The sequence below is a fragment of the Plectropomus leopardus genome, chromosome 16, assembly GCF_026936395.1.
Source record: "Plectropomus leopardus strain MGB_pleo_1.0 chromosome 16, ASM2693639v1, whole genome shotgun sequence".
Classification (NCBI taxonomy): domain Eukaryota; kingdom Metazoa; phylum Chordata; class Actinopteri; order Perciformes; family Serranidae; genus Plectropomus; species Plectropomus leopardus.
The window spans coordinates 25,647,461-25,662,277 of NC_142191.1; the positions used below are offsets into that span (position 1 = coordinate 25,647,461).

General features: G+C 37.2%; 1 protein-coding gene across 5 annotated transcripts in view; it reads right to left on the reverse strand.

Moving 5' to 3' along the window:
* Positions 1 to 13,733, reverse strand: part of pax1b (paired box 1b) — a 53,932-nt gene extending 40,199 nt beyond the window's left edge. For 2 of the 5 annotated variants that reach the window (XR_015779181.1, XR_006106643.2), the window contains exons 1-4: positions 13,590 to 13,733; positions 11,094 to 11,675; positions 9,104 to 9,246; positions 7,864 to 8,080 (exon numbers count right to left, since the gene is read on the reverse strand). Coding sequence is in view for 2 of the 5 variants with exons in the window: in XM_042503756.2 (XP_042359690.1) it covers positions 6,760 to 6,818; positions 7,864 to 8,080; positions 9,104 to 9,246; positions 11,094 to 11,675; positions 13,590 to 13,593 (1,005 nt within the window). In the remaining 3 variants the exon portion in view is untranslated. Of the gene's footprint in view, positions 1 to 4,694; positions 6,819 to 6,999; positions 8,081 to 9,103; positions 9,247 to 11,093; positions 11,676 to 11,882; positions 11,980 to 13,589 lie in introns of those variants that run through there. The other 3 variants (XM_088089601.1, XR_015779180.1, XM_042503756.2) reach the window with 3 other exon arrangements.
* Between the last annotated feature and the right edge of the window lie 1,084 nt (positions 13,734 to 14,817).

Genomic DNA, 14,817 nt, shown 5'->3' on the forward strand with positions numbered 1-14,817 from the left:
ATTCACTGGAGATGCTATCGGACGGCAAAGACAGCAGGAGGGTATCAAGGTGAGATCTGTGGGAACCATCTCTAATCTCACTCTGAACCATTTGTGTTGGAGAAAACTCATTGTCTTTGATGTGCAGAATAAATATGCCATAAATGGGCTTCGCGTGTGTTTTTGATTTCTGGGCCCTTTCACTTTGTAACATTATCTAAAATCTGCGGCTCTTCACTGGGATGGTCCAGAAATACAACGAATATCTCAAAGATGATATCTGATGGTTTTTGAACTGGTTTTACTGGTCAGTGTAACACAAAAGACATGCTGTTCACAAACACATCAAAAAAACAGCCTGACATTTTTAGCTGTTTTGTTTGCCATCTTCCCCAGAGTCAGATAAGAAGACCTATGTCAGGTTCATCTGCGATTGTGTGTTCAATCAACATGACAGAGAGACATTTTTAATGTCAAACTGCAACTGCAAAAAATGTTCATACTGTGCCAACCTGCAAAACCTGTTTCTTCTGTTTTTCCTACAATGTGTGACGACTACAGCATGATAATGATTTTATAATTGTGTTAAGAAAACTGAAAGCACTTAGTTGGGGAAAGACTGTAGTCTTAAATGTTGAAAAAGTCTGAAAAAACACTTTTTGACAGTTAAAATATTTAACCAAAACCAGGAGATTTCCCTAATCTAAACCAAAGTGTTTAAGAAGCAAAAAGCCGGAACTATACACATAAGCGATGGCACATGGGTGACACTCGGACACGTTCACGTGTTTCTTAAAGGCACAGAGTATTACATCACTTCATGTCATGTGTGTCACAGGTAAACGAGTTGCACTTGAACACAACTGCAAAAGCTACAACTGACAGCCAACAAGCGCATAAATTCTGCTTATGTCCGTAGCAGCAGGAGGTGGCAGTCTGTAATCATCATTCAGAATAGAAAGAAGAATAAGAGGATGGATGCAAGGTACTAGTTAGCCTGTAAGCACATCAACAACACAACACTGAAAGAACAAAGGATATATACTGTGCGCTTGATGGTGAATGAAATCCATCACCTAAATAAAATAAAGGCCAAAATAAAGCTGACAGTGCACGACAAACCACAAAAATGAGGGCAACACCAACAACCTGGCTTGGTGTGTCAGGGCCGCAGTGTGGGGCAGACAGTATGTGTCTACTAGGAAACAGTGTCATATTTTAGAAACCACAATGTAAAAAAAAAAAAAAAAAGGAGGACCAAATTGGCAAACAGTAATCAATTTCACCCTGATGATACAGGAAACAAAACTACCACATATTTGAAAAAAACATGAAAGAATTTTGATTGATCTACATAAATGGATGAGACAGTGGACAAAATGAGTCACAGTATTTAGCTCCTGAGCTGATGCCCAAAAAAAAAGAAAAAAGAGAAAACTTCCTTAAAGTATGTTCATTAAAACCTTAGCTTAAGACTCAGGCAATCAATATTTACTTTCCTGAAAGGTATTATATGTTGAACATAATCTAAATAGAAAAACATATCTGGTAAAACTATTCAGTAGTGCCGTAAAGGGAATATTTTGGAGACAGGGCTGCAAATGGAATAAAACTGGCCAAAAAGAATATATATAAAGACCTCACACTTCAGCTAATAGTTTTTACAAGAGGAGAAAATTGACGTCATAATTGATTCCTGATTTTCAGTGTTACAACCTGTTTCTCAGTAATTAGCCAGGGACGGGCTTTGTCAACACTGTACACGACATGGTACATTGACAAAGACTGCAGCCGAGCGTTCAGATGAAAACACACGCCGTTGAGTCACGCACTTGCGTGAGGTGTTAACAAAATTCAACGGAAATTAATAGAGATGTCAGTGATCGTGAGCAACATGTCAAACAGCAGCACACACATCAAACACACGTCCGCTGAAGACTAATGCTGAAGAGCAAGCAGAAGGGTGAGAGTATGTCATAGTGTTACAAAACATCATTTAGTAGCTGCCAGTACCCGTAAACAAAGGAAAGGTACTGTGTGGTTAAAGGTGCAGTACAAGTACAAAACACATGACCTAATCCAGCTGTGTATGTTATAGTTGAGGGGACATGGTGACATCAGTACAATGAAGTGGCCAAATGGCAGCCCAGTCACCTGATTCAAATGTTGGCATTGTACGCCTTCCCAAACCATGGAGACATTTCACTTGTACATTTCATATCAATATTTCTACAGTGATGTAGCGGATTGCGTATCACCAACACGAGACGCCTGCCAAGCCACAGACTATTCTTAGGCACCAAGAAACAACCAAACCGGTTGTCCTTTGGCGACCCTTTGCGGTGTTTCAAAGTGGCATTTGAGCCAATAGACTTACTGGCGTATTTAACAGACCCGTCCCTGCTTTTCTGCTGGCTTTTGTGCTACTTATTATTGGTGTTTTAGCCAAAACATGATCTTTTCAGTACAATAACTAAGTGAATTTTGTGCCTACCATTGCACCTGCTACACAAGGTGAAAACTTTTGCACGCCTGTAGGTCAAAAAGTGCGTAGCAGAAGACCAAGGGCCAAGGAAAGCTGAACAAAAAACTCCTGCACACTGTTCTCCTCACTTGCGATCAAGAGTGAACTTTAATAACAACGTTTCGGTAGAAAGATCTTCATCAGTTAACCTGATAAACCTGTTAACCTGATGAAGTGAGGCGTGCAGCGTGTGACGTGTGTGCGAGTTTTTGTTCATTGAATCTGCAACAAAATAATGTAAAAATGTAACGTATCCATGGTTTCGCAGAAATGTTTCGTGCAAACTTTTTTTTTCTCACAAATGGATTGTTGATGGTCAAACTATCAGACAGGATGTTAGAAAATGTACTGCCACTGTATTTAAGTATAAATTTGAGGTACTTGAGCTGTACTTAACTTTAATGTTTCCACTTTATGCAACTGTATATTTTTACTCCATTATACAGTATGTTATTTTTTGTTTTTATACTCTTCCTCTCCAGTGAAAACCATGTTTGTCCAAACTTGGCGATTTTGAATGAATTGTTTTTCTGTTAAACTGCAGGATGAAGTGTTTGTTGTTTAATTCTCAGTACTTCTCAGTACTTCTCAGTACTCCAACAATCGATAAGTTACCTAGTTTATCTAAACAACGTTTCCTCTAAACTCTAAACCTATGCTGTAATGTCTCAGAAGACAGTTTAAGACAGGAGGACTCAGAGAGTCACACAAAGCAGATCACAGAGAGGAAAATCAGGACTTAACAGGCTTCCTAAATGACTCAAACGCTTCCTAAAGAGACAGTTTTAAACAAAGACCTGATGTTTGCTCTGTCAGTCTGCGTCTTAGCACCACTCCAATTGTCCACGCATTAATGGACAGCCTTTGTTTACTCTGAGCTGTTTGCTGATGGATCATCTTACACCTTTTTTTGTTTACCTGCAAAAGTCTTCTGCTTACCCGCAACAGCTCATGAGTCCAAAACTAATAACCCCTTCATATATTCAGCCACATTGTTATGAAAGATACTACAAAAAAAAATAAATCATATGTCAAACACATTTCACATGTTTATCACATGTGGGACAAAGTTTCACAAAAAACAGATTTATTGTGTGTCTCCTCAGTAGCCAGAAACAATGTTGAAATTGGACGATACTACAAAACCCTGGATTACTTTCAGTGTGTATAAATATTTGATCTGCGCCGTCTGTGTATGTCATGGACACACTGTAATAATTCTGGATATTTTGTTAGGTTAAAAATATATCTTTATTGTTACATTTGACCATCTGTTATTCTTCTCTGCTCTGCTGCAACATCTGGAAAACTGGCCACGACATACATTTTCTATTGCATGTCTTTATTTAGCACATTCATAGAAAAATATATTTACAGCTTTACCAAAATACTTTAACAAGACGATACAATTCCAATGCAATTTACAGTAAACTTTCCCTTTTATGAGAGAAATATGGAAAGAGATGGAGGTTCAAGCAACGGTCAGGTGAGAACTCAGCAACAAAGTGAACTATTGCTTTAAAACTGCCTTTGTTATTCAGGGTGAAAGAGAAAAAAACACTCTGTTTTGATGTTAAAGGGACAGATAGCACCCCAAAATAAAAATAAATCTTTTTATTCTTGTATTTTTTATCAAGATTGTATTGTGAGTTGTTGTGGTGTGAGCGTTGGAGATATCGGCTGTAGAGATGTCTGCATTCTCTCCGGTATAATGAAACTAGATGGTTACAAGCGTCAAAAACATGTATTTGAAAAACTCAACAGCAATGTCTCTTGCCATAAATCATGACCTGGTTACTCAAGATAATCCACAGATCTTGTTGTGAGCAGTATCATGTTTAATTTCTGGTCCGCTGTACCTTTAAAACAGGGGTGGGGAACCTTTTTCCTATCAAGGGCCATTTCAATTTTTATGAAGTCCTCCGAGGGCCATGCTAAATTTATGAACACATATGATGAAACGATTATGGATTTTGATAGTATGAAAAACCGCAGTTATCACAGTTTCACAATTATTACAAGAAGGGGAGACCGGGGCAATTGTTACACAGGGCAATTTTAACATCTCAAAGTGCAGCAGGCAGAAATGAGACAGAACTATGAAACTCGTCATGCACAGTCTATGATGATCCCTCTCTGCCTGCAAAGGACAAACTGATATCTCATACTTGTTGCAGTTTTTCTTTTTTTGAGGTTTTTTCATCGACAGTATTTTTTCAATACTGTCTTTACCTTTAATGGTCTTGTATTTAAATCTGTATTTGATTTATTTTTCAAAATTAGCTTCATTGCTTCTAGCATGTAGGGTAGCTTGTGTCATGGGTGGTACTGGGGCAATTGTAACACTCTGTTACAATTGCCCCAAACACCAGTAAAAAGGTGCCTTGTTAAGCACAGACATCAATATAGATTTTTTTATACCTAATAATTTAAGAAAAATGTTTGTGTTCAATTTAAAGGTCTATGTATACTCTAGTAGGTAACTACTCTATATAATTTGTGGTATAGTCCAGTTAGTAAATCTTTAGCCTTTCAATCTGGACCCTAGTCCGAATTTGCCATGAGCAAATTTTTTACGCTTTCAATATATTCAGTGTTTTTTTTAATTGTAAGTTTTCTTAACTTACTGTCTTAATACTGCTGAAAATCAACAGATTTTTCAGCTATTACTTTTGGTTTGTAGTATTCACTTAGCTTTGAAACTCAATTTCAAAACCTGGTTTGCCCCATTTAATTTCACACATTTTATACAGGGAACAATTGTAACATCTCAAGTTACACCAAACGGAAATGAGACAGTACCATGAACTTTATGTGCTCTGTGGAACGGTACTTCATCTGTACTCACAGGTCAATCTGTTTGCAGTAAAAGATGAAGCATACTTCTTGAGACACACTTTTCAAACATCACTGTGGTCATCCTTCTCTGCCTGCAAACAGACAAAGTGACCTCTCATGCATGATATTATTAATTATACAGTTTAAATTAAACTGCAATCAACTTTTCAATAGGTATTATAATATAATAACTATATCTATATCCTTTGGAGTTTAGTTTTGTCTTTGGTTTTTATATGAAGGTATTACAAGTGTTGTTAAAATCACCTGCGCATGTGGGGACAGATGTAATATTTGTCCTCTTGTGTTTCAATCAGTATCGTGACTCTAATGCTGCTTGTGAAAAACAAATGATGGCGGTCAGCAAGTAGAGCACAGATGCAAGTTACCTACATAAAACTGTAAGCAAAAAGCTCAAGAAGTTTTCGAGTAATGATATCAAAACCAAAAAATGTTACAATTGCCCCCGGTCTCCCCTACATGACACTCCGCCACAAAGTCCTTCAGCATGAGCTTTCAGCTCCTCAGCTATTAATTCACTCACCACAAAACTTGTCCCCCTCACATTGTCTCTGTCAGTCTGTGGTTTTCAAAACTGATTGTTGGACACCCCAACTCTGACGACGAGCGTCAATTTTACCAAAACGCATTTGTCCGTTCAGCTCGTCCCGTTTAGCATGTGTCGAGCTGTAAGTGCGCTCGAGGTTGGCTTTTTCATCACTTGCCAGCGCCACAAATTAGGCAAAGTGGTTTGTCTTTTATTTCGACAAAGAAATACTCGTTTATCCATTTTTCCTGGAAAACGCCATGGATGTATTATGGCATATTTGATGTATTATGCTTGACATCCACCTTCCTTTTCTTGGCACTCGCCATGACACATATCGCTTGTCAATTCCCAATATTATCGCGCGACGGCACGCAACCTCACGCGTTGTGTTCACTGACCCTGAACCTGACTCGGACATGCATCAGTGTTATCTCAGAAAAGTAATTTCTGTCGAAAGTTTTTCCCCGGAGTTTATGTTTATTTTTTTAACTGCGTGGCGGGCCGGATCAAATGGTGTCGTGGGCCGTACACGGCCCGGAAGCCGATGGTTCCCCACCCCAGCTCTAAAATGAGAAAAAAAAAGACAGGCGATGTAATTACTTTTCTGTGTGCATTAGGCGTGTTTTTCCTTCACTGCATGTCTGTATGCTGCTCATATCTGGGGAATGTAACGAATCACTAAATTAAGTCCAGAGATGAGTTGATCATGGACGAGTTTAACTGTCAGAAAAGAGTTTTTCTTCAGGTCTTTGGCTGGAGTCTGGAGCAGTAATCATCAGAAATAAAAAAATAATAATAATAATAAAAAAAAAAAAATGACATTTAGTCTTTCAGCATCACATCAGATCTTCCTGTGTTGCCTCAGTCGTCACGAGGCTGAAGACAATCTGTGATGTTTGTACAGAGGACTTGGAGGTTTCCTGTCCTCTGCAGAAAAAAAACAGCAGAAATGAAATCATTTATCAGGATTGTTCTATATCTGCTTTATTACTGTAATGCTTTATCATTATCATTAGTCCATTTAAACAGTGACATATAATATAAAATATTTGTATTATAGTGATATAAGAGATTAAAAAAAAAAAAAGGAAAAGGGTCATTTATTCACCATTTAAATGTGAACTTGTTGAACTCAGGTGATCATTATCTGTCTGCTGAGCTTTATGAAGCACCAGTTCTGCCCGCTGTGTGTTTACAAGCAGCTGTAATGAGGCTTAAAGCTGCTGGTTGGAAATCAGATTTGTGATCATTATTGTTGAACTTTTCCAGTTTTAATTGTGAATGCTGTTCAGAGTCAGTAAAAACTGAAATATAATAATCTAAATTACCAAGTACGCAAATCGTTGTTTGAAAACCATAAACCATGAAAGCTGAATCATGTTTTATGCGTGTTATGCAGGTGAATTTTACTACCAGTCTCGTTAACGACAGCCAAATTAAACAGTATTCAGCCTGCACGAGCCATTATATCATGTGTATTTTATCTGTATTTTCTGCTTGAGCAGTGTATAACGACAGGACCAGTTTATCCTCTGTGTAATTTTGGACCTTTTTAAACCCTGTTTCTTAAAAACACAAACATTAGTGGTCGTCGAGCAGAGAAACGCAGCATTTAGCAGAAAATAAACGTGTTTTTATAGCTTCAAACACAGGATGGAAGCCCTGTGGCTTTTTATACAACTGTTTCTTAGATTTGTTATTTTCAGCCCGGCCATAAAGTCAACTTTTTCTTCAGCATCTGAAGACTGAAACACAACTGTGAATATTAACAGTGAGCTGCAGAAAAACTGAGAATTTGGGGCGGTGAGGTAATTACCAGTTAGAGTCACTATGTACAGTTTCTAAAAGATGGTATTAACTTTTACCTAAATAATAAGGGCCTATCAGATTATTGTTAAGGAAACAAAACATCTGGATCACATTAAACATATTAAGAAAATCTGTTTTAAAAGAGTGCTGAAATCAGTCTCACCATCTCTTTGTGGAAGTTTGAAGGATGTGTGGAAATCTGCAGCCTCCAGTGGAGCTGAAGGGCTGAGATGAGCCTGACTGTGAGTCAGACTGGGAGTGAGACTGGGAGTCTGGGGCGGCCAGTGGTGACCAGCGCTCATGTAGTTGGCTGCTGGACCTCCATACATGCCATACTGGTTTGGTGGGGAATACGCACAAGCTGAGACATAACCAGAAGACTGAGGAAACATAAATACATTACAAAATCAGACAGCATGTAGCTGTTTAAACCATTCACTTAACAGATCTTCACAAATTAATTAGAATTCAAAATTCAATGTTTCAAAAAAACTACCCCCCCCCTTCATAAATGTTGTCATTTTACACAGTCTTCCTCTCTTTCCAAAATAACCCCTATTTTCACCAAATGTCCACAGTTTCCAAAACATCTCCACGCGTATCAGCATTTCCCAATTCCCCACAGATTTGTTCACAGTCCAAAAATGTCCTCACTTTCACCAATGTCCTTACTTTCCAAAACTGTCCTTAAAAAATACATTTTCCAAAACTGTCCAGACTCTCCAAAAATGTCCTCAGGTTCTAGACATCGTCATCCCAAACTTAACTTTGTCCTCACAAACAGACATGTGCATGAGCACTAAAACACGTAGTTAGGACACACATTATACCAGTGTTACTGAAATGCTTGGCCTTAATTAGTTTATTGTAAACCTCATAAGAGCTCAAGATGATTACACTGCATGTGACCATGGCAACCACATAATCAGACTATACAAACTTTATTCACTGCTTAGTAAACAGAAGGATTTCTGACTGAAGAAATGACTTTTTGTGTCAGTAAAGTTGGCTCTCTGTTAAACACTGATCCACAGTCTGTTTGTAGTTTACTCTTAAACCAGCTGGAAAACAGGAAATGGGCCTCGATGATCAGCCAATCACAGCTTGAGTTACATTGTATTTTGTGTGCCACCAAATGGAAAAATACCAGCTGTTGAATCAAACTTCATAGCCGAAAACACAATCCTATTTATGTGCTCTGCTTAAAAATTTTTTGGTTTTTTTAAAGAAATAAACCCCTTTTAAATTCAATACTCACCGATTGACCAATTTATCTATTTGCATTTCTTTGTTAGTAGCCCCTGTAATTATTTGTTAAAATTAATTAAAAGTTTATGCAGCATTGAGTCTTTTTTTTTCTAAAACTGGAAACACAAATGAGAGTTTCTGTTTATTTGATTTACCTGCTGTTGGAATTTGAGGTCCGGCTCATTGTTGGTTTTCTCCGCTCCACTGACTCCAGAGGGAAACGGTCTGCTGCTGGTCATACTGGTCATACTGGTCCAATCCTCCATTTTGGCTGCATGTCCATCAGATCCACGTAGTGCTAAACGGAAAACATGAACACACTGAATTAACAGCTAATAATTGAACATTTTTAGCTCATATCTGCAGCTGTTGGTTGGGAGATGTTTTTAACAAATCACAGAACAATTTTTACCTGAAAGTATCTGCTGCATGCTGTCAGTTATTCAGTCAAATACAAGTTAGATTCAGTTATCATTTTTGTTTTGTTTTGTTTTGTTTTGTTTTGTTTTGTTTTTGGTGATGAGTTATTGGTTTGACTAGAAAAAATCTCATCAAAAGATATAGTCATGTGAAATAAGCAAGTCATCAGACTTTGATACTCAAACCAAAACTTAAACTGCAAACAAAACATTTCTAGGACATTTCTAGAAAATGTCACTGAAGCTATATATCACATTGTTGCTATTATTCAGTCAGAATGTATTTACACCTTTCATACAGGTGAGTGCCCAAGAGCTTTAGATGACAGACAAGCTAATCTTTAGACAGTAAATGGAAACATTAAAACAATTTGAGATTATTGAAAGTTAATAATAAAATTGCTTAAATAAATGATAATAGTAAGATGGATAAAAGAAGCATAAAAACTACAGTGTCAGTCCTGCACTTTGGAAAAAGAAGAAAGACTTTAAAATCAGTACAAAAACTGACAGGCAACCAAAAGAAATAAATATATAAGCTGTAGTATTATATCAAAGTTGAAATTGAACACTTTTCTAAAAAGTTTTACTGCACTAAATGATGATGTTTAAAAAAACATAACTGTTGATTTTTAAAGATACATATGAGCTCTGAGTGCATTTTGACCTGCTTTTGATTTTTCGGTGGTTGCAAATCCACACCATCAAACTTCAAATGTATTCTGTGACACTTTTGGTTTCTATTTCGATGCCATAAAAACTGTATCTATAGCTGTATAAGCTCAACATATCATAAGCCCATGTTTTTTTTTTTCCTTTTTTCTTTACTCGTTCTCTCTCCTACGTGTTTAATGTGTGGATTATAAAGTTCAAAGTGAGGCAAACTAATTTGAAACACAGGCAGAGGAAATTATAATACAAGGAAATGCATTAAAACACCCCCTTCAACCGTAATAAAATGTTAATTAATAAAAGATTTAAAATAAGTCAAATCAAGTCAATAATATTTTAGTTATGATTCTTTTGATCCATCTGCAATGAAAAGTTAAGAGTTCTTAGATATTTTGGAGGTTAATTCAATATGTTTGAGTTTGACAGCTTTTAAACCAACAATGAGCTCGATTAAATAAATAGTATGAATTGAAATGTATTTTTTAAATCAATAAAATATATTTTTATATCTCAGCAGTTGGCCCTATCAGCCTTTATTATTTATTTTACGTTTATCTCAAAACGCACTGCTTCTACAAACAGAATACCCTAATGTTGTTTTGGTGGTGCTTGTTTTTGTTTTCTTTTTGTTTGTTTGGGGTTTTTTTTGTTTTATTATTATTATCTTACTTTTAAATTATTTGAGATTTATTTTTATTACAGTCGTTTTCATCTTTACAAAGTCATTTTATTTGGACAAATGTTTAGAATAAACAGTTGAAATAAAAGTGTATAAAAGTTCCCTAAAAATATCAACTGCATAGGTCTGACTTTGAAAGAAATTTATAACAATAGACCTTTAGGGACATCGGATATTATATTTAATGTATTTAATTTAGGGGTTTATTTACCACGTAGGCTAGAGGGATTTTGGGTTTGAATATTATCATTATGATCTCTAATAAAATGGCTTATAAAACGATGGGCCTGCACATTATTACAGGCCACGTCACAGTATCACGGGAAAAGTTTCAGAGCTTTTCAAAAAATGTGATTTTAAAGTGTTTCCACCGACCTGCGGGGTCCATGAAGGCCAGAATGTTGTGCCAGCTCCGCGGCAGACCGACGTGTCCTGCGGGGCCGCTGCCGGTCCTGGTCCCGGTGGGGGTCACCGCGGGCCCGCTGTAGGAGGAGTACGGGTACATGTGTCCGTACTGGAGCTGAGTCTGAGCCGGTTTGCTGCTCTCATGCGGCTGTGAAAGAGTCCCGATTTTATTCCTGAGTATCCGGCTGATGGAGCTCACAGACGGCACGTTGTACTTGTCACAAACGCCGTCCGACAGCAGCCGGTCCCGGATCTCCCAGGCGAAGATGCCCGGGTCTCCCTGCTTGTAGTCCCGGATTCTCTTGACCACGGCGGGGGTGGTAACCCGGGGTTTGCTGCCGCCGATGGCTCCGGGCAGGATGGAGCCGGTGTCGTTGTAGCGGGCCAGGATCTTGGACACGCAGCCGTGGGACACGCGCAGCTGGCGGCTGATGTCGCAGGGCCGCATGCCGAGCTGCGCGAGCTCCACGATGCGCAGCCGCACCGGGTTAGGCAGCGGCCGGCCGTTAACGAACATCCCGCCGAGCTGGTTCACCTCCCCGTAGCTCTGCTCTGCATGCAGGACACAAACACGGGACTCAGGCTAAAGTATCGATTTTTATCGATCTTAATTATTAGAAATTCCATGTGATTTCAGCCTCATTAGTGGTGCAAAAAAATTCAAAACAAACTGATGTTGCAGCTTCTGAAAAACAGACCACATTTTCTCGATTTTTATTTCATAAACAATCGAAATTTTATCGCACAATGTAATCAGACCTTAAACATCTGGCTCGATATAACTTTTGTCGTGCTGCTCTCGGATGCCTTTCACAGGTTTTTTAACCTTTGAACGCTGAGGAAACTGATCCTACGTCTATCAAAAATACAGGGAAAAAAGACAATGATCAACTTGTAAGAAATGTAAGAAATAAAAGGGATTAGTAGATTTAGAAAAGTATTTTTAAAAGGAGAAAAAGAAAAACACGAGGAAAACTATTGATAATTATCATAATTACACATTTAAAAAATATTAAACAGAATTGTTATCTCATTAAGTACATTTTTTTACTTTCCTTTTCGTTTTCAGGTAATTTTCTTGAACTTTTAACTGATTTCTTGCTAATTTTGGGGTCATTTATTCTTCTTCACGTTTTTCAAAGAAATCTAGCGAATTTGCTAAATTAGCTGCATTTCTAGTTCCCATTCGAGAAAAACTGAGTAGACTAGTTCTTTTCTAATATAATTTATTTACAAAAGCATTTTTTTTTTTTTTACAAAAGCCTGCATATTTAACAGGCCTAAAGACAGACGAGGTCAAGGATTTGTGTACCTGAACTCTTAATGCTAAATAAACATTCGCTGTGTTGATTTATTTGCTATTTAAAGGAGGCGGATCATTATCATCACAGTGCTAATAAGTCTTTCTTTTGATCGTATCATTTTCAGTTCTTCTCACATTGCATGAGTCCATTTAAAGATAATTAGCATTTTCTCATCTGATCATAATTGTAAAAAATCCTGCTTTGTTTAAAAGCATTTTACAAATCATTAACAGCCTCAGAATAATAAATAAATCATATCAAATAAAATCTTATTGTAAATCCTGTCTGTTACTACAGATTATGATAATTTATTCATATTTGGTGGTGGAGCTTTATCTTTAAAATCAAGACATTTAAGAGACTCGCACTGCAACATCAGGAGAAATTTTGTTTGTTCATGATGAATTCAAGCTGCACTCTGTGCTCGTGTGTCACTACTTTTTTTTTCTATTTTATTTAATATTACATTTACAGAAATGCAGGAAGCATTATTTCCTCTTTGTTTTAATTAACTTCAATTTGAACTGACGTATTCAAATAATATCTTAGTCAGTGCAACTGCATGTGTAATTTTTTAAACGTTTCACCAGCACTGCTTATCTGACTGTTTTTTGTTTTTTTTTTAGTTTAGGCCTATGTGGAATAAATCTAAATTCATCATTCAAATTCATTCAATCTAAATCAACCACAAGTGAACAATATTTCCCAGATTAAGGAGATTATACTTAATTTCCAATCTAAAGGGACACAATATTTTATTAAATTATATTTGACTACATTTGATTCTCATAGAAGGAGAAATGCCATATAACTATAATCTCTCCTGCAGGCAGCTGACATTTTAAGAGCACTTTCAGACATTTATTATAAATTAAATTAAATTAGATAGTGGTTAAATGTTGCATGAAAGGCATCTATCTTGATTTTTACTTTTTGAAATAATAATTATTTCTATTGCCGATGTCTAGACTTAAAGGACCCTGCATGAAAAATAAAACACATCTTTTTCCAAACAAGAAAGCTCTAATAAAGCAACTTTTCCACAAAAAACATGCAAAATGGAGAATACATTTCCTTTTAGCCTAACATAAATTCTCTCTCTCTCTAGGTCACCTTCAGCTGTCTTGTGTAAAAATTTAGTACACCTAATTGTTTGTCTTACCCATCAGCTGCTGTCCTTAACGTCTCACTGCTCCACCATCCAATGCTCCGACTACAGCCTGCAGTGATCTGAACCATCTCTTCCTCCTCCTCCTCCTCCTCCTCCTCCTCCTCGTCCTCTGGGTGGAAGTCATGTCAGCGTTTCCTGTTTGCAAAGCAAGATGATCATTTGGCGTCAGCACCCAGAAGAACAAGGGCTCCTGAGGGGCTCTTTATGGAGTTTAAAGCTGCTCCCTGAGTCCTCTGAGGTCCACGTTTACACTGAGCCCGTCATGACATGATGAAACCCTGTCCCATTCGACTCAGCATTTCTGTAGTTCTTTGGCTTAATTTTGAGAACACTAAACCATTTTTTTTTTAAATCTGTGGCTTCCAAACAGGGGTATTGTAGGCTTGAGCAAAGACTTGCAGCTTAACTAATTTGAAATTATATTGAGTCAGCTCTAAGACTAAACACGAGTGTTACCTGTTACGAGTTTATACAACCTATTTAGCAGGCAAGCAAAGAAGCTGAGACAGGTAGGCTACAGAGAATGTTTAGTTGACGGCACACATTTTAAACTGTTTGTACTAGGACGCCATCTTGTGAGGCTCATGCTGCATTACCTTTGCCTGCTACAGCGATCAATCATTGGTGTTTGGACAATCTAATCTTGATAAACAACATAGATCCCTGTGACGTGGTAGCCCAAGACTAGATTGCAGGCCCCACTAACATACACCAACCTTGTAAACTATCTTGTTTTTGGACCGAGCGCATAGCCTACACAATGGTGACAGAGCATGTACCTCACAGGATGGCACCCCATATCGCACAGAATGGCGTACCCTCACATCCTCGATAAACTCATGACAATAAACACTTGAAATAGCTAGCTAAAAGTAAAAGATAAACTTCTGAAAAAGTAATGTATAAATTGTTACAATAGCATACCTAAAAGTAATGAACAAATAGTCAAAATATTTATCTAAGAGTAAAATACAAACACTGCTAAAAGTAAAAGATAAACTGTTGAAATAGCTAGCTAAAAAGTAATGGACAAACAGTTTAAATGGCTAGCTTAAAAAAAAATTACAATTGAAATAATGAACTAAAAGTAATGACAAACAGTTGACATGGCTAGCTAAAAGCAAAAGGCTAAATAAACAGTTGATATAGCTGACTAAAAATAATAAACAAACAGTTGAAATAATATTAATGGTTATAAGGCTCACAGTATTCCTGTATA